Source organism: Panulirus ornatus, chromosome 11 (genome assembly GCF_036320965.1).
Source record: "Panulirus ornatus isolate Po-2019 chromosome 11, ASM3632096v1, whole genome shotgun sequence".
Taxonomy (NCBI): domain Eukaryota; kingdom Metazoa; phylum Arthropoda; class Malacostraca; order Decapoda; family Palinuridae; genus Panulirus; species Panulirus ornatus.
The window spans coordinates 18994080-19019042 of record NC_092234.1 but is presented as its reverse complement, the minus strand read 5'-3'; the positions used below and the strand labels follow the sequence as shown (position 1 = coordinate 19019042).

Genomic DNA, 24963 nt, shown 5'->3' with positions numbered 1-24963 from the left:
AACTTACCTCCCAAACCATATACTCTTAATACCTTCCACAAAACATCTCAATCAACCTTCTCATATGCCTTCGCCAGATCCATAAATGCTACATACAAATGCATCTGTTTTTCTAAGTATTTCTCACATACATTCTTCAAAGCAAACACCTGATCCACACATCCTCTACCACTTCTGAAACCACACTGCTCTTCTCCAATTTGATGCTCTGTACATGCTTTTACCCTCTCAGTCAATACCCTCCCATATAATTTCCCAGGAATACTCAACAAACCTATACCTCTTTAATTTGAACGCTCACATTTAGCCCCTTGCCTTTGTACAATGGCACTATGTATGCATTCCGCCAATCCTCATGCACCTCGCCATGAACCATACATGCATTGAATATCCTTACCACCCAATCAACAGCACAGTCACCCCCTTTTTGATAAATTCCACTGCAATACCATCCAAACCCACTGCCTTGCCAGCTTTCTTCTTCCGCAAAGCTTTCACTACCTCTTTTCTGTTTACTAAACCATTATCCCTCTCACTTCACACACCACCTTGACCAAAACACCCTATCTGCCACTCTGTCATCAAACACATTCAACAAACCCTCAAAACTACTCACCGTATCTCATCACTTCACCACTGTTTGTTTTTACCTCCCATTAGCCTCCTTCCCCAATGTTCCCCTTTGTTATTTTGTCTTACACACTTTATTTACCTCCTTCCAAAACATCTTTTTATGCTCCCTAAAATTTAATGATACTCTCTCGCCTCAACTCTCATTTGCCCTTTTTTTCACCTCTTGCACCTTCTCTTGACATCCTGCCTCTTTCTTTTGTACATCTCCCAGTCATTTGCACTGCTTCTCTGCAAAAATCGTCCAAACGCCTCTCTCTTATCTTTCACTAACAATCTTACTTCATCCCACCACTCACTACCCTTTCTAATCTGCCCACCTCCTACGTTTTTCATGCCACAAGCATCTTTTGCGCAAGCCAACACCGCTTTCCTAAATGCAACCCATTCCTCCCCCACTCCCCTTACATCATTTGCTCTCACCTTTTTCCATTCTGCCCTTAATCTCTCCTGGTACTTCCTCACACAAATCTCCAAGCTCACTTACTCTCACTATTCTCTTCACCCCAACATTCTTCTTTTCTGAAAGCCTCTACATATCTTCTTTGCCTCCACAAGATAATGATCAGGCATCCCTTCAGTTGCCCCTCTCAGCACATTAATATCCAAAAGTCTCTCTTTCACACACCTATCAATTAACACGTAATCCAATAACGCTCTCTTGCCATTTCTCCTACTTACATACGTATACTTATGTATATCTGTTTTTAAACCAGGTATTCCCAATCACCGGTCCTTTTTCTGCATACAAATCTACAAGCTCTTCACCATTTCCATTTACATCAATAAACACGCCATGTACACCAATTATACCCTCAACTGCCACATTACTCACCTTTGCACTCAGATCGCCCATCACTTTAAACTGGTCTCGTTCATCAAAACTGCTAACACACACACACACTCAGCTGCTCTCAAAGGACTTGCTTCTTACGATCTTTTTTCTCATGACCAGGTGCATAGGCACAATGATTGCCCATATCTCTCCATCCACTTCTAGTTTTACCCATATCAACCTAGAGTTTGCTTTCTTGCATTCTATCACATACTCCCACAACTCGTGCTTCAGAAGTAGTGCTACTCCTTCCTTTGCTCTTGTCCTCTCACCAACCCCTGACTTTTACCCCTGAGACATTCCCAAACTACTCTTCCTCTTTACTCTTGAGCTATATTTCACTCAGAGCCAAAACATCCAGGTTCTTTTCCTCAAACATACTACCTATCTCTCCTTATTTCTCACCTTGGTTACATCCACAAGCATTTAGACACCCCAGTCTGAGCCTTTGAAGAGGATGAGCACTCCTCGCATGGCTCCTTCTTCTGTTTCCCCTTTTAGAAAGTTTAATACAGGGAGGGAAGGTTTTCTATTTTTCTTATTTTTTGGAATATTGATTTTTTCACTATCCATTGTTTGTTTCATTATGGAATCTAAGTGCTATATGTGGAAACTTGATGGTCTAACATGATATTATTATTTGTTAACTTATTTTTATCTTTTATTTTTTCATTTATATTATTTTTTCTTTAGAAGTGACATCACGAGGGAACTGCCTACAGAATCATAATATACACACAGCCAGAGGGTTAAAGCATCATTTGTTTTAGATTACAAATTGCCTCAATGAAGTAAGGCTGCAATGGAATGAAACTTTACCCTGGACCTGAAAGTAGTTTCCATTACAGATGCTTATGTTAGTATTTTGTATTTTGTTGAGGGATCCTGAAAGTGTTTTAGAGCAGTTTGTAGTAAAATTCTTCGATGAGTATACTTAACTTTATCAGCTTTAGCTATGTATTATTGTTTGTAGTGTATAATTGTTAGAAGAATGGGTATCATATAATTTCAGAATTATATATTGATATATTGTTTTATGGAATGGGAGAATCCATATTTTAAACTGAAAACCACATGTGTCCAAATCTTCACACACAGCTTATCAATAGGTATGTTTAGGGAGTTTCTGCTCCAGGTGATGAGCACTGCTCATTGTATTATATTTGCTTATTCTTACCCACACTCACATCAAAGAAGTGCATTTAAAATTGAACCCAGGCATTCTGGTCTTTAAACATCTTCAGTTATTCCTTTTGTTGGAATCTATATATATGTACAAAGTTGAGTTTTGGCTGTGGCATGAAATAAGATTTACCTTACATGACTTTTTTTTTTTTTTTATTAGGTTTATGCTCTACACAAGGAGGAGTGTGACCAGTTTCAGCAGTTGATGGATGAGAGGCTCAGAAGCGTTAAACCAGCACGTGAAAGTTTGCATGATAAGAAGAAAGTTTGGCGTGACATGAAGAAGTTATTACGGGAAAAGGTGTTATTTTATATCTTCCCTGTAAAACATTAGAGATATCTGTATTTATCCTTATTCAACTCTCAGAATTTGGTTATTGAAATTGAAAAATTTTTGCAAGGTTACCTTTACAGGTAGGTAAATATGGAGTTTTAGGGTATGAAGCTGGTGTATCTCTCTGTCTATATCTCTGATGCCCATTCCCTCTGGGAACTTCCATCAAGGGGTGGCCAGGGCAGAAGTCTCCACTGATCCTTGTCCTTACAGTCTTTCCTGGCCTACACACTTTCATGCATTCTTCCCCTAAGTATACCCATGATGTAGGTATGAGGTCTACTCAGCGGCATTGGATATCCCAATCCTTGTCCTTATATGCCTCCTTGGCTTACACCATTTCATGCATTCTTCCCCCAAGTGTACCCATATTGTAGGTATGAAGTGTACTAGGTGGCATTGGATATCCCTGCTTTTAGTGAAGCTGCAGGGTTTGGGCTCCCAGTTGATATCCATAAAAGATACAATCCTGTTTGAACTTGGTCCAACCCATTGAAATAGGAGCAGATTTCATGATAAAAGATAGATGTATAGAAATGGTGAGTAATAGGTTTTTTTTATGTGCATTATGTAATATGTGACAACTAGATTTGGGATGTTTGCCAGTGAGATTATTGTTGGTTTTTCCTAATGCTATAATGTCAAGGTGGGATAGAAATTTAGACATATGAAAAAAAAAAAGTCTCAGGCAGTCCTATCTATTGTATGGCTATTACTAAAATAATATCTTCACTTGTATATATTGACAGAAATTCCTATTAGGTGAAACACAATTTTGGTTTGAGTGACAAATGGTCACTTGGTCATGACTTCATTTTTCATATTTTTTCTCCCTGTGGTTTGTTCTGTGAGCATGAGAGATTCTCTTAGAATGATCAGATCAGGACTGAACCCAGACCTTATAGTTTGGTAAGAAGGCAATAGACTTCACTCACCCTTTGTAAATGACCAAGGTATTCACACCAGTGCTTATTAAATGGGTCTGCCTTGGCCACAGTCTTCAGTTACTGTGAGGCTGATTTCAGCATCCAGCCTATTCAACAGTCAGTCCCAAAAGCTACTGGGAATTAGCATATCTCTAGGATTCTCTCATGCATGTGGATGTGCAATGTGGCTCTCTGAACCAATCAGCAACCAGCTTTGAAGATCAGTATCCTTTCCTTCATTCATCATTTATAGTAACTTGCATATGTCATCCTAGCATTTCACCAAAGTCCCAAATTAGGAGAATAGTTAAGGAGAAAAATTTTGTATTGGTAAATATTAGAATAGATTTCAAGTGTATGGAGAAGGGAATATTTAGCAAGCGATTCATGTCTTACAAAAAGCTAGAACTGAAATATACTTCTCACATTTGGACCTAAGGAAGTACAGAGAAGACAACAAAGATGGTATCAGAATTAAGAGAGCTGAAGCTGAACTACAGGGAAAGGCCAAAGGCTTTAAATTTGCCCACCTTAGGTGAGAAATGTGAGGAGTGCCCTGACCTTTAAGCTTATAAAACAGATCAGTAACATAAACAGTAAACAGTTCTTTGAGAGATGTAGCAATAGAGCAACTAGAACACATAACATGGAATTGAGCAAGAAACCTGTTGAAAAGAGTTCAGTACTTTTACGTTATAAGATTGATGGATAAATAGAATAAAGTGATTCAGGATGTGGTTTAATGCATGCAGCATACATAAATTTAAGAAGTTTTACGATAGTACACTGTGTTTAATAGATGAGGCCCCACAAGTGTATAACTTCTACCCCATAAAGTTCAAATAGTTAATTCCAAATTGCAAACACAAACACATGCATTATTTTTCCATACTTTTTTTCATACTTCTTTACAGTTTCCTACATTAGCAAGGTAGTGTCAGGAATAGACAAAAAAAAGGTCTCATTCACTCACATCCATTCTGTATCTATCATTTGTAATGCATTGAAACCACAGCCCCCTAACCACAACCAAGTCCCACAGACCTTTCTATTGTTTCTCTTGGCCTCTTCACATGCCCATCTTCAGTCCATTGACAGTATGTCAACCCCAGTTTACCATATCATGCCAGCTCACTCTATCCCATGCACAGTCTTCACCTTCCTGTTTGTTCAGGCTCCAAACACTCAAAATCTTTTTCACTCCATCCTTCCACCTCCAGTTTAATGCACCCCTTCTTCTTGTTCCCTCCAATTCTAACATATATCATATTTGCCAACCTATCCTCACTCATTCTCTACTTATATCCATACCATTTCAACAATCTTTTGAGCTCTCTCATCCACACTTTTTTTATTACCAAACCTTTCTATTGCCCTTGTATTACTAACTTAATAACTTTGCCTTTATTCACATTTACTCTCAGCTCCTTCCTTTCATCTTTCATATACTCATTCACACTATCTCCAAATTGTACTGTTTTATATATTATTTTTTTATTATTTTTATTTTTTATTTTGCTTTGTCGCTGTCTCCCGCGTTTGCGAGGTAGTGCAAGGAAACAGACGAAAGAAATGGCTCAACCCACCCCCATATACATGTATTTACATATACGTCCACACACGCAAATATACATACCTATACATCTCAATGTACACATATATGTATATACACACAGACTTATACATATATACACATGTACATAATTCATACTGTCTGCCTTTATTTATTCCCATCGCCACCTCGCCACACATGGAATAACATCCCCCTCCCCCCTCATGTGTGCGAGGTAGCGCTAGGAAAAGACAACAAAGGCACCATTTGTTCACGCTCAGACTCTAGCTGTCATGTAATAATCCCCAAAACCACAGCTCCCTTTCCACATCCAGGCCCCACAGAACTTTCCATGGGTTACCCTAGACGCTTTACATGCCCTGATTCAATCCAGTAACAGCACGTCAACCCCGGTATACCACATCGATCCAATTCACTCTATTCCTTGCCCGCCTTTCACCCTCCTGCATGTTCAGGCCCCGATCACTCAAAATCTTTTTCACTACATCTTTCCACCTCCAATTTGGTCTCCCACTTCTCCTCGTTCCCTCCACCTCCGACACATATATCCTCTTGGTCAATCTTTCCTCACTCATTCTCTCCATGTGCCCAAACCATTTCAAAACACCCTCTTCTGCTCTCAACCACGCTCTTTTTATTTCCACACATCTCTCCTACCCTTACATTACTTACTCGATCAAACCACCTCACACCACATATTGTCCTGAAACATCTCATTTCCAGCACATCCACCCTCCTGCGCACAACTCTATCCATAGCCCACACCTCGCAACCATACAACATTGTTGGAACCACTATTCCTTCAAACATACCCATTTCTGCTTTCGGAGATAATGTTCTCGACTTCCAAACATTCTTCAAGGCTCCCAGGATTTTTGCCCCCTCCCCCACCCTATGATTCACTTCTGCTTCCATGGTTCCATCCGCTGCCAGATCCACTCCCAGATATCTAAAACACTTTACTTCCTCCAGTTTTTCTCCATTCAAACTTACCTCCCAATTGACTTGACCCTCAACCCTACTGTACCTAATAACCTTGCTCTTATTCACATTTACTCTTAACTTTCTTCTTTCACACACTTTACCAAACTCAGTCACCAGCTTCTGCAGTTTCTCACATGAATCAGCCACCAGCGCTGTATCATCAGCGAACAACAACTGACTCACTTCCTAAGCTCTCTCATCCCCAACAGACTGCATACTTGCCCCTCTTTCCAAAACTCTTGCATTCACCTCCCTAACAACCCCATCCATAAACAAATTAAACAATAAATGAAAATAAATGATATATATATATATATATATTTTATTTGTTTATTATTTATTTTGCTTTGTCGCTGTCTCCCGCGTTTGCGAGGTAGCGCAAGGAAACAGACGAAAGAAATGGCCCAACCCACCCCCATACACATGTATATACATACACGTCCACACACGCAAATATACATACCTATACATCTCAATGTACACATATGTATACACACACAGACATATACATATATACACATGTACCTAATTCATACTGTCTGCCTTTATTTATTCCCATCGCCACCTCGCCACACATGGAATAACATCCCCCTCCACCCTCATGTGTATATTATGTGTATATTATGTATATATTATATGTATATTATGTGTATATTTTCTTCTGTTTCCCCTTTTAGAAATTTGAATACAAGGAGGGGGGTTTCCAGCCCTCTGCTCCCACTCCTGCCCCCTGTAGTCGCCTTCTACGACATGCGGGGAATATGTGGGAAGTATTGTTTCTCCCATATCCCCAGGGATACACATGTGTATGTGAGTGGGTTGGGCCATTCCTCATCTGTTTCCTTTTGTTACCTCACTAACATGGGAGACAGTGGTTAGGTATAATAAAATAATAATATATATTTTATCGATTTAGTTTATTATACTTGAATGCTGTTTCCCACACCAGTGAGGTAGCACCAGGAAACATATGAAGAAAGGCCCATCCACTCTTGTATATATCTTCTTTTTTTTTTTCTTTCATACTATACACCATTTCCCACATTAGCGAGGTAGTGTTAAGAACAGAGGACTGGGCCTTTGAGGGAATATTCTCACCTGGCCCCCTTCTCTGTTCCTTCTTTTGAAAAATGAAAAAAAAAGAACGAGAGGGGAGGATTTCCAGCCCCCTGCTCCCTCCCCTTTTAGTTGCCTTCTACGACACGCAGGGAATACATGGGAAGTATTCTTGATCCCCTTTATATATATATTCTTTCTTTCTTTCCAACTATTCGCCATTCCCCGCATTAGCAAGGTAGCGTTAAGGACAGAGGACTGGGCCTTTGAGGGAATATCCTCACCTGGCCCCCTTCTCTGTTCCTTCTTTTGGAAAATTAAAAAAAAAAAAAAAGAGAGAGAGGGGAGGATTTCCAGTCCTCCCGCTCCCTCCCCTTTTAGTTGCCTTCTACGACACGCAGGGAATACGTGGGAAGTATTCTTTCTCCCCTATCCCCAGGGAACAAATAAAGGCAGACTATGAATTATGTACATGTGTATATATGTATATGTCTGTGTGTGTATATATATATGTGTCCATTGAGATGTATAGGTATGTATATTTGTGTGTGTGGACGTGTATGTATATACATGTGTATGTGGGCAGGTTGGGCCATTTTTTCGTCTGCTCCCTTGCGTCACCTCGCAAACGTGGGAGACAGCGACAAAGCAAAATAAATGAAATAAATATAATATATATATATATATATATATATATTTTTTTTTTTTTGCTTTGCCGCTGTCTCCCGCGTTTGCGAGGTAGCGCAAGGAAACAGACAAAAGAAATGGCCCAACCCACCCCCATACAAGTGTATACACATACACGTCCACACACGCAAAAATACATACCTATACATCTCAATGTACACATATATATACACACACAGACACATACATGTATACCCATGCACACAATTCACATTGTCAGCCTTTATTCATTTCCATCACCTCCTCGCCACACATGGAATACCATCCCCCTCCCCCCTCATGTGTGCGAGGTAGCGCTAGGAAAAGACAACAAAGGCCCCATTCGTTCACACTCAGTCTGATAGGTGTCATGCAATAATGCCCAAAACCACAGCTCCCTTTCCACATCCAGGCCCCACACAGCTTTCCATGGTTTACCCCAGATGCTTCACATGCCCTAGTTCAATCCATTGACAGCACGTTGACCCCGGTATACCACATCGTTCCAATTCACTCTATTCCTTGCACGCCTTTCACCCTCCTGCATGTTCAGGCCCTTATCACTCTAAATCTTTTTCACTCCGTCTTTCCACCTAAAATTTGGTCTTCCACTTCTCCTCATTCCCTCCACCTCTGACACATATATCCTCTTTGTCAATCTTTCCTCACTCATTATTTCCATGTGACCAAACCATTTCAAAACACCCTCTTCTGCTCTCTCAACCACACTCTTTTTATTTCCACACATCTCTCTTACCCTTGCATTACTTACTCGATCAAACCACCTCACACCACATGTTGTCCTCAAACATCTCACTTCCAGCACATCCACCCTCCTGCACACAACTCTATCCATAGCCCACGCCTTGCAACCATACAACATTGTTGGAACCACTATTCCTTCAAACATACCCATTTTTGCTTTCCGAGATAATGTTCTCGACTTCCAAACATTCTTCAATGCTCCCAGAATTTTCACCCCCTCCCCCACCCTATGATTCACTTCCGCTTCCATGGTTCCATCCGCTGCCAGATCCACTCCCAGATATCTAAAACACTTTACTTCCTCCAGTTTTTCTCCATTCAAACTTACCTCCCAATTGACTTGACCCTCAACCCTACTGTACCTAATAACCTTGCTCTTATTCACATTTACTCTTAACTTTCTTCTTTCACACACTTTACCAAACTCAGTCACCAGCTTCTGCAGTTTCTCACATGAATCAGCCACCAGCGCTGTATCATCAGCGAACAACAACTGACTCACTTCCCAAGCTCTCTCATCCACAACAGACTTCATACTTGCCCCTCTTTCCAAAACTCTTGCATTCACCTCCCTAACAACCCCATCCTTAAACAAATTAAACAACCATGGAGACATCACACACCCCTGCCACAAACCTACATTCACTGAGAACCAATCACTTTCCACTTTTCCTACACGTACACATGCCTTACATCCTCGATAAAAACTTTTCACTGCTTCTAACAACTTGCCTCCCACACCATATATTCTTAAAACCTTCCACAGATTATCTCTATCAACTCTATCATATGCCTTCTCCAGATCCATAAATGCAACATACAAATCCATTTGTTTTTCTAAGTATTTCTCACATACATTCTTCAAAGCAAACACCTGATCTACACATCTCTACCACTTCTGAAACCACACTGCTCTTCCCCAATCTGATGCTCTGTACATGCCTTCACCCTCTCAATCACTACCCTCCCATATAATTTACCAGGAATACTCAACAAACGTATACCTCTGTAATTTGAGCACTCACTCTTATCCCCTTTGCCTTTGTACAATGGCACTATGCACGCATTCCGCCAATCCTCAGGCACCTCACCATGAATCATACATACATTAAATAACCTTACCAACCAGTCAACATTACAGTCACCCCCTTTTTTAATAAATTCCGCTGCAATACCATCCAAACCTGCTGCCTTGCCGGCTTTCATCTTCGTTAAAGCTTTTACTACCTCTTCTCTATTTACCAAATCATTTTCCCTAACCCTCTCACTTTGCACACCACCTCGACCAAAACACCCTATATCTGCCACTCTGTCATCAAACACATTCAACAAACCTTCAAAAAAAAAAAAAAATATATATATATATATATATATATATATATATATATATATATATATATATATATATATATATATATATATATATATATTATCCCTGGGGATAGGGGAGAAAGAATACTTCCCACGTATTCCCTGCGTGTCGTAGAAGGCAACTAAAAGGGGAGGGAGCGGGTGGCTGGAATTCCTCCTCTTTTTTTTTCAATTTTCCAAAAGAAGGAACAGAGAAGGGGGCCAGGTGAGGATATTCCCTCAAAGGCCCAGTCCTCTGTTCTTGACGCTACCTCGCTAATGCGGGAAATGGCGAATAGTACGAAAAAATATATATATATATATATATATATATATATATATATATATATATATATATATATATATATATATATTTTTTTTTTTTTTTTTTTTTTTTTTTTTTTTTTTTTTTTCTTTGTCGTTGTCTCCCACGTTTGCGAGGTAGCGCAAGGAAACAGACGAAAGAAATGGCCCAACCCACCCCCATACACATGCCTTGATTCAATCCACTGACAGCACGTCAACCCCGGTATACCACATCGCTCCAATTCACTCTATTCTTTGCCCTCCTTTCACCCTCCTGCATGTTCAGGCCCCGATCACACAAAATCTTTTTCACTCCATCTTTCCACCTCCAATTTGGTCTCCCTCTTCTCCTCGTTCCCTCCACCTCCGACACATATATCCTCTTGGTCAATCTTTCCTCACTCATTCTCTCCATGTGACCAAACCATTTCAAAACACCCTCTTCTGCTCTCTCAACCACGCTCTTTTTATTTCCACACATCTCTCTTACCCTTACGTTACTTACTCGATCAAACCACCTCACACCACACATTGTCCTCAAACATCTCATATATATATATATATATATATATATATATATATATATATATATATATATATATATATATATATATATATATGGTGTGGGAGGCAAGTTGTTAGAAGCAGTGAAAAGTTTTTATCAAGGATGTAAGGCATGTGTACGTGTAGGAAGAGAGGAAAGTGATTGGTTCTCAGTGAATGTAGGTTTGCGGCAGGGGTGTGTGATGTCTCCATCGTTGTTTAATTTATGGACGGTGTTGTTTGGGAGGTGAATACAAGAGTTTTGGAAAAAGGGGAAGTATGCAGTCTGTTGTGGATGAGAAAGCTTGGGAAGTGAGTCAGTTGTTGTTCACTGATGATACAGCACTGGTGGCTGTTTCATGTGAGAAACTGCAGAAGTTGGTGACTGAGTTTGGTAAAGTGTGTGAAAGAAGGAAGCTGAGAGTGAATGTGAATAAAAGCAAGGTTATTAGGCACAGTAGGGTTGAGGGACAAGTCAATTGGGAGGTAAGTTTGAATGGATAAAAACTGGAGGAAGTGAAGTGTTTTAGATATCTGCGAGTGGATTTGGCAGCGGATGGAACCATGGAAGCGGAAGTGAATCATAGGGTAGGGGAGGGGGCGAAAGTTCTGGGAGTGTTGGAGAATGTGTGGAAGTCGAGAACATTATCTTGGAAAGCAAAAATGGGTATGTTTGAAGGAATAGTGGCTCCAACAATGTTTTATGGTTGCGAGGTGTGGTCTATAGATAGAGTTGTGCGGAGGAGGGTGGATATGCTGGAAATGAGATGTTTGAGGACAATATGTGGTGTGAGGTGGTTTGATTGAGTAAGTGATAATAGGGTAAGAGAGATGTGTGGTAATAAAAAGAGTGTGATTGAGAGAGCAGAAGAGGGTGTTTTGAGATGGTTTGGTCATATGGAGAGAATGAGTGAGGAAAGATTGACCAAGAGGATATATGTGTCAGAGGTGGAGGGAATGAGGAGAAGTGGGAGACCAAATTGGAGGTGGAAAAATGGAGGGAAAAGATTTAGAGTGATAAGGGCCTGAACATGCAGGAGGGTGAAAGGCGGGCAAGGAATAGAGTGAATTGGAACGATGTGGTATACTGGGGTCGACGTCCTGTCACTGTATTGAACCAGGGCATGTGAAGCGTCTGGGGTAAACCATGGAAAGTTCTATGTGGCCTGGATGTGGAAAGGGAGCTGTGGTTTTCGGTGCATTATTACATGACTGCTAGAGACCGAGTGTGAACGAATGTGGCCTTTGTTGTCTTTTCCTAGTGCTACCTCATACACATGAGGGGGAGGGGGTTTTTATTCCATATGTGGCGGGGTGGCGATTGGAATGAATAAAGGCAGCCAGTATGAATTATGTACATGTGTATATATGTATATGTCTGTGTGTCTATATATATGCATATGTTGAGATGTATAGGTATGTTTATTTGCGTGTGTGGACGTGTATGTATATATATGTGTATGTGAGTGGTTTGGGCCATTCTTTCGTCTGTTTCCATGCGCTACCTCGTTAACGCGGGAGATAGCGGCATAGAATAAATAATATATGATATAGGGGATGGGGAGAAAGAATACTTCCCACGCATTCCTCACGTTCCGTAAAAGGCGATTAAAGGGGACGGGAGCGGGTGGCTGGAAACCCTTCCCTCGTATTCTAACTTTCTGAAAGGGGAAACAGAAGAAGGAGTAACGCGGAGCATGCTCATCCTCCTCAAAAGCTCAGATTGGGGTGTCTAAAAGTGTGTGGATGTAACCAAGATGAGAAAAAAAGGAGAGATAGGTGGTATGTTTGAGGAAAGGAACCTGGATGCTTTGGCTCTGAGTGAAACAAAGCTCAAGGGTAAAGGGGAAGAGTGGTTTGGGAATGTCTTCGGAGTAAAGTCAGGGGTTAGTGAGAGGACAAGAGCAAGGGAAGGATTAGCACTACTCCTGAAACAGGAGTTGTGGGAATATGTGATAGAGTGTAAGAAAGTAAACTCTAGATTGATATGGGTAAAACTGAAAGTTGATGGAGAGAGATGGGTGATTATTGGTGCATATGCACCTGGGCATGAGAAGAAAGATCATGAAAGGCAAGTGTTTTGGGAGCAGATGAGTGAGTGTGCTAGTAGTTTTGATGCATGAGACCGGGTTATAGTGATGGATGATTTGAATGCATAGGTGAGTAATGTGGCAGTCGAGGGAATAATTGGTGTACATGGGGTGTTCAATGTTGTAAATGGAAATGGTGAAGAGCTTGTAGATTTATATGGTGAAAAAGGACTGGTGATTGGGAATACCTGGTTTAAAAAGAGAGATATACATAAGCATACATATGTAAGTAGGAGAGATGGCCAGAGAGCGTTATTGGATTACGTGTTAATTGATAGGCGTGTGAAAGAGAGACTTTTGGATGTTAATGTGCAACTGGAGGGATGTGTGATCATTATCTTGTGGAGGCGAAGGTGAAGATTTGTAGAGGTTTTCAGAAAGGAAGAGAATGTTGGGGTGAAGAGAGTGGTGAGAGTAAGTGAGCTTGGGAAGGAGACTTGTGTGAGGAAGTACCAGGAGAGACTGAGTACAGAATGGAAAAAGGTGGAAACAACGGAGGTAAGGGGAGTGGGGGAGGAATGGGATGTATTTAGGGAAGCAGTCCACACACGCAAATATACATACCCATACATCTCAACGTATACATACATATATATATATATATATATATATATTTTTTTTTTTTTTTTTTTTTTTATATTTTGTCGCTGTCTCCCGCGTTTGCGAGGTAGCGCAAGGAAACAGACGAAAGAAATGGCCCAACCCCCCCCCCCATACACATGTACATACACACGTCCACACACGCAAATATACATACCTACACAGCTTTCCATGGTTTACCCCAGACGCTTCACATGCCTTGATTCAATCCACTGACAGCACGTCAAACCCTGTATACCACATCGCTCCAATTCACTCTATTCCTTGCCCTCCTTTCACCCTCCTGCATGTTCAGGCCCCGATCACACAAAATCTCTTTCACTCCATCTTTCCACCTCCAATTTGGTCTCCCTCTTCTCCTCGTTCCCTCCACCTCCGACACATATATCCTCTTGGTCAATCTTTCCTCACTCATTCTCTCCATGTGCCCAAACCATTTCAAAACACCCTCTTCTGCTCTCTCAACCACGCTCTTTTTATTTCCACATATCTCTCTTACCCTTACGTTACTTACTCGATCAAACCACCTCACACCACACATTGTCCTCAAACATCTCATTTCCAGCACATCCATCCTCCTGCGCACAACTCTATCCATAGCCCACGCCTCGCAACCATACAACATTGTTGGAACCACTATTCCTTCAAACATACCCATTTTTGCTTTCCGAGATAATGTTCTCGACTTCCACACATTTTTCAAGGCTCCCAAAATTTTCGCCCCCTCCCCCACCCTATGATCCACTTTCGCTTCCATGGTTCCATCCGCTGACAGATCCATATATATATATATATATATATATATATACACACAGACATATACATTTATACTTATATACATAATTCATACTGTCTGCCTTTATTCATTCCCATCACCACCCCGCCACACATGAATTAACAACCCCCTCCCCCTTCATGTGCACGAGGTAGCGCTAGGAAAAGACAACAAAGGCCACTTTCGTTCACACTCAGTCTCTAGCTGTCATGTAATAATGCACCGAAACCATAGCTCCTTTTCCACATCCAGGCCCCACTGAACTTTCCATCTTTTACCCCAGATGCTGCACATGCCCTGGTTCAATCCAGTGACAGCACATCGATGCCGGTTTACCACATCTTTCCAATTCACTCTATTCCTTGCACACCTTACACCCTCCTGCATGTTCAAGCCCCGATCACTCAACATCTTTTTCACTCTATCTTTCCACCTCCAATTTGGTCTCCCACTTCTCGTTCCCTCCACCTCTGATGCATATATCCTCTTTGTCAATCTTTCCTCACTCATTCTCTCCATGTGACCAAACCATTTCAAAACACCCTCTTCTGCTCTCTCAACCATACACTTTTTATTACCACACATCTCTCTTGCCGTGTTATTACTTACTCGATCAAACCACCTCACACCACATATTGTCCTCAAACATCTCATTTCCAGCACATCCACCCTCCTCCGCAGAACTCTATCCATAGCCCACGCCGCACAACCATATAACATTGTTGGAATCACTATTCCTTCAAACAAACCTATTTTTGCTTTCCAAGATAATGTTCTTGACTTCCACACATTCTTCAACGCTCCCAGAACTTTCGCCCCCCTCCCCTACCCTATGATTCACTTCCGCTTCAATGGTTCCATCCACTGCCAAATCCACTCCCAGATATCTAAAACACTTCACTTCCTCCAGTTTTTCTCCATTCAAACTTACCTCCGAATTGACTTGTCCCTCAACCCTACTGTACCTAATAACCTTGCTCTTATTCACATTTACTCTCAGCTTTCTTCTTTCATACACTTTACCAAACTCAGCCACCAGCTTCTGTAGTTTTTCACACGAATCAGCCATCGGCGCTGTATCATCAGCGAACAACAACTGACTCGCTTCCCAAGCTCTCTCATCCACAACAGACTGCATACTTGCCCCTGTTTCCAAAACTCTTGCAATCACCTCCCTAACAACCCCATCCATAAACAAATAAAACAATCTTGGAGACGTCACACACCCCTGCCGCAAACCTACATTCACTGAGAACCAATCACTTTCCTCTCTTCCTACATGCTCATATGCCTTACACCCTCAATGAAAACTTCTCACTGCTTGTAACAACTTGCCTTCCACACCATATATTCTTAATACCTTCCACAGAGCATCTCTCTCAACTCTATCATATGCCTTCTCCAGATCCATAAATGCTACATACAAGTCCATTTGCTTTTCTAAGTATTTCTCACTTACATTCTTCAAAGCAAACACCTGATCCACACACCCTCTACCACTTCTGAAACGACACTGCTCTTCCCCAATCTGATGCTCTGTACATGCCTTCACCCTCTCAATCAATACCCTCCCATATAATTTTCAAGCAATACTCAACTTACTTATACCTCTGTAATTTGAGCAGTCACTTTTATCCCCCTTGCCTTTGTATAGTGGCATTATGCAAGCATTCTGCCAGTCCTCATGCGCCTCAACATGAGTCATACATACATTACATAATCTTATCAACCAGTCAACAGTACTTTTTTTAATGAATTCCACTGCAATACCATCCAAACCCGCTGCCTAGCCGGCTTTCATTTTCTGCAAAGCTTTTACTACCTCTACTCTGTTTACCAAATCATTTTCCCTAACCCTCTCACTTTGCACACCACCTCAACCAAAACACCCTATATCTGCCACTCTATCATCAAACACATTTAACAAACCTTCAAAATACTCACTCCATCTCCTTCTCACATGACCACTACTTGTTATCACCTCCCCATTAGCCCCCTTCACTGAAGTTCCCATTTGTTCCCTTATCTTACACACTTTATTTACCTCCTTCCAATATATCTTTTTATTCTCTGTAAAATTTAATGATACTCTCTCACCCCAACTCTCATTTGCCCTCCTTTTCACTTCTTGCACCTTTCTCTTGACCTCCTGCCTCTTTATTTATCTCCTTCCTAAACATCTTTTTATATTTATTTATTCACTTTGCTTTGTCGCTGTCTCCTGTGTTTGCGAGGTAGCGCAAGGAAACAGACGAAAAAAATGGCACAACCCACCCCCATACACAGTGTACACACACACATGCCCACACACACAAATATACATACCTATACATCTCAATGTACACATATATATACACACACAGACACATACATATATACCCATGCACACAATTCACACTGCCTGCCCCTATTCATTCCCATCGCCACCTCGCCACACATGGAATACCATCCCCCTCCCCCGTCATGTGTGCTAGGTAGCACTAGGAAAAGACAACAAAGGCCCCATTCGTTCACACACAGTCTCCAGCTGTCACGCAATAATGCCTGAAACCACAGCTCCCTTTCCACATCCAGGCCCCACACAACTTTCCATGGTTTACCCCAGACGCTTCACATGCCCTGATTCAATCCACTGACAGCACGTCAACCCCGGTATACCACATCGATCCAATTCACTCCATTCCTTTCCCGCTTTTCACCCTCCTGCATGTTCAGGCCCCGATCACTCAAAATCTTTTTCACCCCATCTTTCCACCTCCAATTTGGTCTCCCACTTCTCCTCGTTCCCTCCGCCTCCGACACATATATCCTCTTGGTCAATCTTTCCTCACTCATTCTTTCCATGTGCCCAAACCATTTCAAAACACCCTTTTCTGCTCTCTCAACCACGCTCTTTTTATTTCCACACATCTCTCTTACCCTTACATTACTTACTCGATCAAACCACCTCACACCACACATTGTCCTCAAACATCTCATTTCCAGCACATCCACCCTCCTGCATGCAACTCTATCCATAGCCCACACCTTGCAACCATACAACATTGTTGGAACCACTATTCCTTCAAACATACCCATTTTTGCTTTCCGAGATAATGTTCTCGACTTCCACACATTCTTCAAGGCTCCCAGGATTTTCGCCCCCTCCCCCACCCTATGATTCACTTCCGTTTCCATGGTTCCGTCCGCTGCCAGATCCACACCCAGATATCTAAAACACTTTACTTCCTCCAGTTTTTCTCCATTCAAACTTACCTCCCAGTTGACTTGACCCTCAACCCTACTGTACCTAATAACCTTGCTCTTATTCACATTTACTCTTAACTTTCTTCTTTCACACACTTTACCAAACTCAGTCACCAGCTTCTGCAGTTTCTCACATGAATCAGCCACCAGCGCTGTATCATCAGCGAACAACAACTGACTCACTTCCCAAGCTCTCTCATCCCCAACAGACTTCATACTTGCCCCTCTTTCCAAAACTCTTGCATTCACCTCCCTAACAACCCCATCCATAAACAAATTAAACAACCATGGAGACATCACACACCCCTGCCGCAAACTTACATTCACTGAGAACCAATCACTTTCCTCTCTTCCTACAAGTACACATGCCTTACATCCTCGATAAAAACTTTTCACTGCTTCTAACAACTTGCCTCCTACACCATATATTCTTAATACCTTCCACAGAGCATCTCTATCAACTCTATCATATGCCTTCTCCAGATCCATAAATGCTACATACAAATCCATTTGCTTTTCTAAGTATTTCTCACATACATTCTTCAAAGCAAACACCTGATCCACACATCCTCTACCACTTCTGAAACCACACTGCTCTTCCCCAATCTGATGCTCTGTACATGCCTTCACCCTCTCAATCAATACCCTCCCATATAATTTACCAGGAATACTCAACAAACTTATACCTCTGTAATTTGAGCACTCACTCTTATCCCCTTTGCCTATGTACAATGGCACTATGCATGCATTCCGCCAATCCTCAGGCACCTCACCATGAGTCATACATACATTAAATAACCTTACCAACCAGTCAATAATACAGTCACCCCCTTTTTTAATAAATTCCACTGCAATACCATCCAAACCTGCTGCCTTACCGGCTTTCATCTTCCGCAAAGCTTTTACTACCTCTTCTCTGTTTACCAAATCATTTTCCCTAACCCTCTCACTTTGCACACTACCTCGACCAAAACACCCTATATCTGCCACTCTATCATCAAACACATTCAACAAACCTTCAAAATACTCACTCCATCTCCTTCTCACATCACCACTACTTGTTATCACCTCCCCATTTGTGCCCTTCACTGAAGTTCCCATCCTTTGTCTTACGCACTTTATTTACCTCCTTCCAGAACATCTTTTTATTCTCCCTAAAATTTAATGATACTCTCTCACCCCAACTCTCATTTGCCCTCTTTTTCACCTCTTGCACCTTTCTCTTGACCTCCTGTCTCTTTCTTTTATACATCTCCCACTCAATTGCATTTTTTCCCTGCAAAAATCGTCCAAATGCCTCTCTCTTCTCTTTCACTAATAGTCTTACTTCTTCATCCCACCACTCACTACCCTTTCTAATCAACCCACCTCCCACTCTTCTCATGCCACAAGCATCTTTTTATTTTCCGTAAAATTTAATGATACTCTCTCACCCCAACTCTCATTTGCCCTCTTTGTCACTTCTTGCACCTTTCTCTTGACCTCCTACCTCTTTCTTTTATACATCTCCCTAGTTATTTGCATTATTTCTCTGCAAAAAGGATGTATGTAACAATTATCGGAGAGTAAATCTGTTAAGTATACCAGGTTGTATATGCAGATATATTAATTGATAGAATGATGGAAAAGACTGAATGCAGAATAAGTGAATAGCAATGGTTTTTAGGAAAGGTAGGGGATGTGTGGATCAGATTTTAGCAATAAACATGACCGTGGAAGAGTATTTAGCAAAAGATAAGAAGTTGTATGCAGCTTTTATGGATCTGGAGAAAGCATATGACAGGGTCAAGTGGATTGCTTTATTTGGATGTGTTCAGAATATATTCTGTAGGAAGACAACTTTTGAATGGTGTGAAAACCTTCTATAGCAGAGCAAATGTGTGTGTAAGAGTGGATGGAGAGTTGACCAAAAGTTTTAGGATACATGTAAGTGTGAGGCTGGGCTATGGGATGTCTCCACAGCTTTTTAATATGTATATATGGAATGAGTGATAAGAGACATGAAAGCAAAACTAGGGAAAATGGATGCAGAGATGGAGTGTGGCAGTGAGATATGGTGGCTAGTGGCAAGCCTGTTTGTGGATGATGCTGTCTTTTTTGCTGAGAATGAAGAGGAGTTGAAGAAGGTTGTGTGTTTTGTGATGTGTGTAAGCATAGGCAATTGAAGGTGAATGCAAGTAAAAGTAAAGTAATGGTGTTTGAAGGGAAACTGGGTAAAAGTATAGATTTTGTAAAATCATATAGTGTGAAAAAGAAAAGTGTATTAAATTGTGCTTTGGATATTGGGAGGGAGGGAGACTGGAAGACGTGAGAGAATTTTTTAAGTATCAAGGAGCTGTCTTGGGTAAGTGTGGTGATGTAGAAGATAAGGGAGATAGCAGTACAGGGTAGAAGAGTCATTGGGTCCCTAAATAGAATAATGAAGGGTAGAGATGTAAGTATGGACGTGAAGAGAGAATTAGAAAACATCATAGTTTTCCCAACCCTGACCTATACAGCTGAAACTTGGACAAGGTGTATGAGAAATGTGGTATGGCAGGGAATGCGAAGAGAATTAGTTGCAGAGTGGTAGGATGAGTGAAACATAACACTTTGAAGTGGTTTGGGCATGTGGAGACTCTTTTGCCTTGGCCATCCCTTGATGGGAATTCCTGTATGGAACGGGCAGCAGAGGTATAGATAGAGAGAAGTGTTTTAGTAGTAGTTGAGTGAGTTTGTCAGCAATTTTGGTGCACGAGACCAGGTATAAGTGATGGGTGATTTAAATGCAAAGGTGAGTAATGTGGCAGTTGAGGGTATAATTGATGTGCGTGGGGTATTTAATGTTATGAATGGAAATGAGAAGAGCTTGTGGAGATGCATGCCTAAATAAGTCTGGTGAGTGGGAATACCTGGTTTAAGAAGAGAGATATGCAGATGTATACATATGTGAGTAGGAGAGATGGTCATTGGGCATTATTAGATTATGTATTAATTCATAGGCATGTAGAAGAGAGACTGTTGGATGCAAATGTGCTGAGACGGGCAGCTAGTGGGATGTCTGATCATTGTCTTGTGGACGAGGATGAAGGTTTGTAGAGGTTTTCAAAAAAATAGGAAGCAATGTCGGGGAGAGAGTGGTGAGAGTAAGTGAGCTTGGAAGGGAGACTTGTGTGAAGAAATACCAGGAGAGATTGAGTGTAGAATGGCAAAAGGTGAAAGCAAATTAGGGGGAGCGGGTGAGGAATGGGAGGTACTTAGGGAAGCAATGATGGCATGTGCAAGAGATGCATGTGGCATGTGAAAGGTGGGAGGTGGGCAGATTAAAAAGGGTAGTGAGTGGCGGGATGAAGAGATATAGTTACTAGTGAAAGAGAAAAGAAAGGCGTTTGGGTGGTACTTATCAGGAAGGAGTGCAAATGATTGGGAGATTTATTAGATAAAGCAGTAGGAGGTCAAGAGGAGGGTGCAAGGGCTGAAAGAGAGGGCAAATGAAGGTTGGGATGAGAGAGTATCTTTAAACTGTGGAGAGAATAAAAAGATGTTTTTGAAGGAGGTGAATAATGTGCAGACAGAACAAATGGGAACACCAGTGAAGGGGGCAAAAGGGGAAGTGATGACAGGTAGTAATGGGGTGAGAAGGAGATAGAGTGTGTGTTTTGAAAGATTATTGAATGTGTTTGATGATAGGATGGAAATTGTAGTGTGTTTAGGTTGGGGTTTGTGCAAAGTGGGAGAATCGTGGAGAATGGTATGGTAGTGGTCAGAGCCTCTTGGAAGATGAAGTGCAGTAGGACATCGAGAATGGATAGCATTGCAGTTGAAATTATTAAGAAAGGGAGTCACTGTGTTGGTGATTGGTTGGTGAGAATATTCAATGTATGTATGGATCATGATAAGTCCCTGGGGATTGGTGGAATGCGTGTATAGTGCCATTGTATATAAGTAAGGAGATAAAGGGGAATGTTCAAACTACAGAGGTGTGAGTTTGTTAAGTGTACCTGATGGTTTGTTTGGGAGGGTATTGACTGAGAAGGTGAAGGCATGTATGGAGCATCAGATTGAGGTTGAGCAGTGTGGTTTCAGAAGTGGTAGAGGATGTGTGGATCAGGTGTTTGCTATGAACTGTGTATATGAGAAATGCTTGTAAGGGCTGATAGATGTACATGTCGCATTTATGGATCGAGATAAGGTATATGATAGGGTTGATGGGGATGCTTTGTGGGAGGTCTTAGGAATGGATGGTGTGGTAAGTAAGCTGCTAGAAGCAGTGGGAAGATTTTATCGGGAATGGAGCATGTGTGGGAATGGGAAGAGAGGAGTATGAGTGGTTTTCAGTGAAGGTTGGTCTGTGGCAGTGGTGTGTGATATCACTGTGGTTGTTTAGTTTGTTTATGAATGGGGTGGTGGGGGAGGTATATGCAGTCTTGGAGAGAGGGATGAGTATGCAGTCTGTTGGGGATGAGAGGGTCTGGGAAGTGAGTGAGTGAGTGAGTTGTTGACCAGTGATAGCGCACTAGTGGCTGATTTGATTGAGAAGCTGCAGAAGTTGGTGACTGAGTTTGGAAGTGTGTGAAAGGAGAAAATTGAGAGTGAATGGGATTAAAACAGGGTTATTGGATTCGGCAGAGTTGAGGGACAGGTTAGTTGGAGTGAAAGTTTGAACGGAGAAAGGTTGGAGGAAGTGAAGAGTTTTAGATTTATGGGAGTTGACTTGGCAGCAAATGAAATCATGGAAGCGGAAGTGAGTGTGGTGTATGGGAGGGGGCTAGGTTTCTGGGAGCAATGAAGTTTGTGTGGAGGGAGAGAACATTATCTCAGAGGGCAAAAATGGGTATGTGGGTATGTGGTTGTGAGTCCTGGGCTATAGATAGGGTTGTGCAGAGGAGAGTGGTTGTGTTGGAGGTGAGATGTTTGAGGACAGTGTGTGGTTTGAGGAGGTTTGATAGATTTAGTAATGACAGGATAATTGAGATGTGTGGAGGTGGAGGGGGTGTGGCTTACATGAGTTTACATGAAAAATAAAGACAACAGGAGGCCTGATTGGCCCACAACTAGGTTGTTTGGTAAAGAAAAAAAAGACAGGACTTTAACTCAAAAAGAAAATTTAATTCCACTCATCAGTATTTTTAAGCTGTTACTCACTCCTTGCTGCTGCACATTATCCTTCTATTGCCCCCATTACTGTTGTCGTTTATGCAGTTTATTTCTGGCGTTTTTCTCATAGAGTATACCTGAATTTATAAGATATTTGTCTTGACGACTTTTGAAGATATTTATAGTCTTAGCATTCATTACATCTGACAGTAACTTATTCCAGTGCTCAATACACCTATAGGAAAAAAATTTTTCCCACGTCTATACTACATCTTTTTATTTTTTTTTTTATTATTATACTTTGTCGCTGTCTCCCGTGTTTGCGAGGTAGCGCAAGGAAACAGACGAAAGAAATGGCCCAACCCCCCCCCCTACACATGTATATACATACGTCCACACACGCAAACACACATACCCACACAGCTCTCCATGGTTTACCCCAGACACTTCACATGCCCCGATTCAATCCACTGACAGCACGTCAACCCCGGTACACCACATCCATCCAACCCACTCTATTCCTTGCCCTCCCCTCACCCTCCTGCATGTTCAGGCCCCGATCACACAAAATCTTTTTCACTCCATCTTTCCACCTCCAATTTGGTCTCCCTCTTCTCCTTGTTCCCTCCACCTCCGACACATATATCCTCTTGGTCAATCTTTCCTCACTCATTCTCTCCATGTGCCCAAACCACTTCAAAACACCCTCTTCTGCTCTCTCAACCACGCTCTTTTTATTTCCACACATCTCTCTTACCCTTACGTTACTCACTCGATCAAACCACCTCACACCACACATTGTCCTCAAACATCTCATTTCCAGCACATCCATCCTCCTGCGCACAACTCTATCCATAGCCCATGCCTCGCAACCATACAACATTGTTGGAACCACTATTCCTTCAAACATAGCCATTTTTGCTTTCCGAGATAATGTTCTCGACTTCCACACATTCTTCAAGGCCCCCAGGATTTTCGCCCCCTCCCCCACCCTATGATCCACTTCCGCTTCCATGGTTCCATCCGCTGCCAGATCCACTCCCAGATATCTAAAACACTTCACTTCCTCCAGTTTTTCTCCATTCAAACTCACCTCCCAATTGACTTGACCCTCAACCCTACTGTACCTAATAACCTTGCTCTTATTCACATTTACTCTTAACTTTCTTCTTCCACACACTTTTCCAAACTCAGTCACCAGCTTCTGCAGTTTCTCACATGAATCAGCCACCAGCGCTGTATCATCAGCGAACAACAACTGACTCACTTCCCAAGCTCTCTCATCCCCAACAGACTTCATACTTGCCCCTCTTTCCAAAACTCTTGCATTTACCTCCCTAACAACCCCATCCATAAACAAATTAAACAACCATGGAGACATCACACACCCCTGCCGCAAACCTACATTCACTGGGAACCAATCACTTTCCTCTCTTCCTACACGTACACATGCCTTACATCCTCGATAAAAACTTTTCACTGCTTCTAACAACTTTCCTCCCACACCATATATTCTTAATACCTTCCACAGAGCATTTCTATCAACTCTATCATATGCCTTCTCCAGATCCATAAATGCTACATACAAATCCATTTGCTTTTCTAAGTATTTCTCGCATACATTCTTCAAAGCAAACACCTGATCCACACATCCTCTACCACTTCTGAAACCACACTGCTCTTCCCCAATCTGATGCTCTGTACATGCCTTCACCCTCTCAATCAATACCCTCCCATATAATTTACCAGGAATACTCAACAAACTTATACCTCTGTAATTTGAGCACTCACTCTTATCCCCTTTGCCTTTGTACAATGGCACTATGCACGCATTCCGCCAATCCTCAGGCACCTCACCATGAGTCATACATACATTAAATAACCTTACCAACCAGTCAACAATACAGTCACCCCCTTTTTTAATAAATTCCACTGCAATACCATCCAAACCTGCTGCCTTGCCGGCTTTCATCTTCCGCAAAGCTTTCACTACCTCTTCTCTGTTTACCAAATCATTTTCCCT

General features: G+C 41.7%; 1 protein-coding gene across 5 annotated transcripts in view; it reads left to right on the top strand.

Annotated features, from left to right (window-relative positions):
* Window positions 1–24963, top strand: part of SMC5 (structural maintenance of chromosomes 5) — a 281105-nt gene that overhangs the window by 106280 nt on the left and 149862 nt on the right. For all 5 annotated transcript variants that reach the window (XR_011713331.1, XM_071666709.1, XM_071666711.1 and 2 more), the window contains one exon: window positions 2811–2951. Coding sequence is in view for 4 of the 5 variants with exons in the window: in XM_071666709.1 (XP_071522810.1) it covers window positions 2811–2951 (141 nt within the window). In the remaining variant the exon portion in view is untranslated. The remainder of the gene's footprint in view (window positions 1–2810; window positions 2952–24963) is intronic.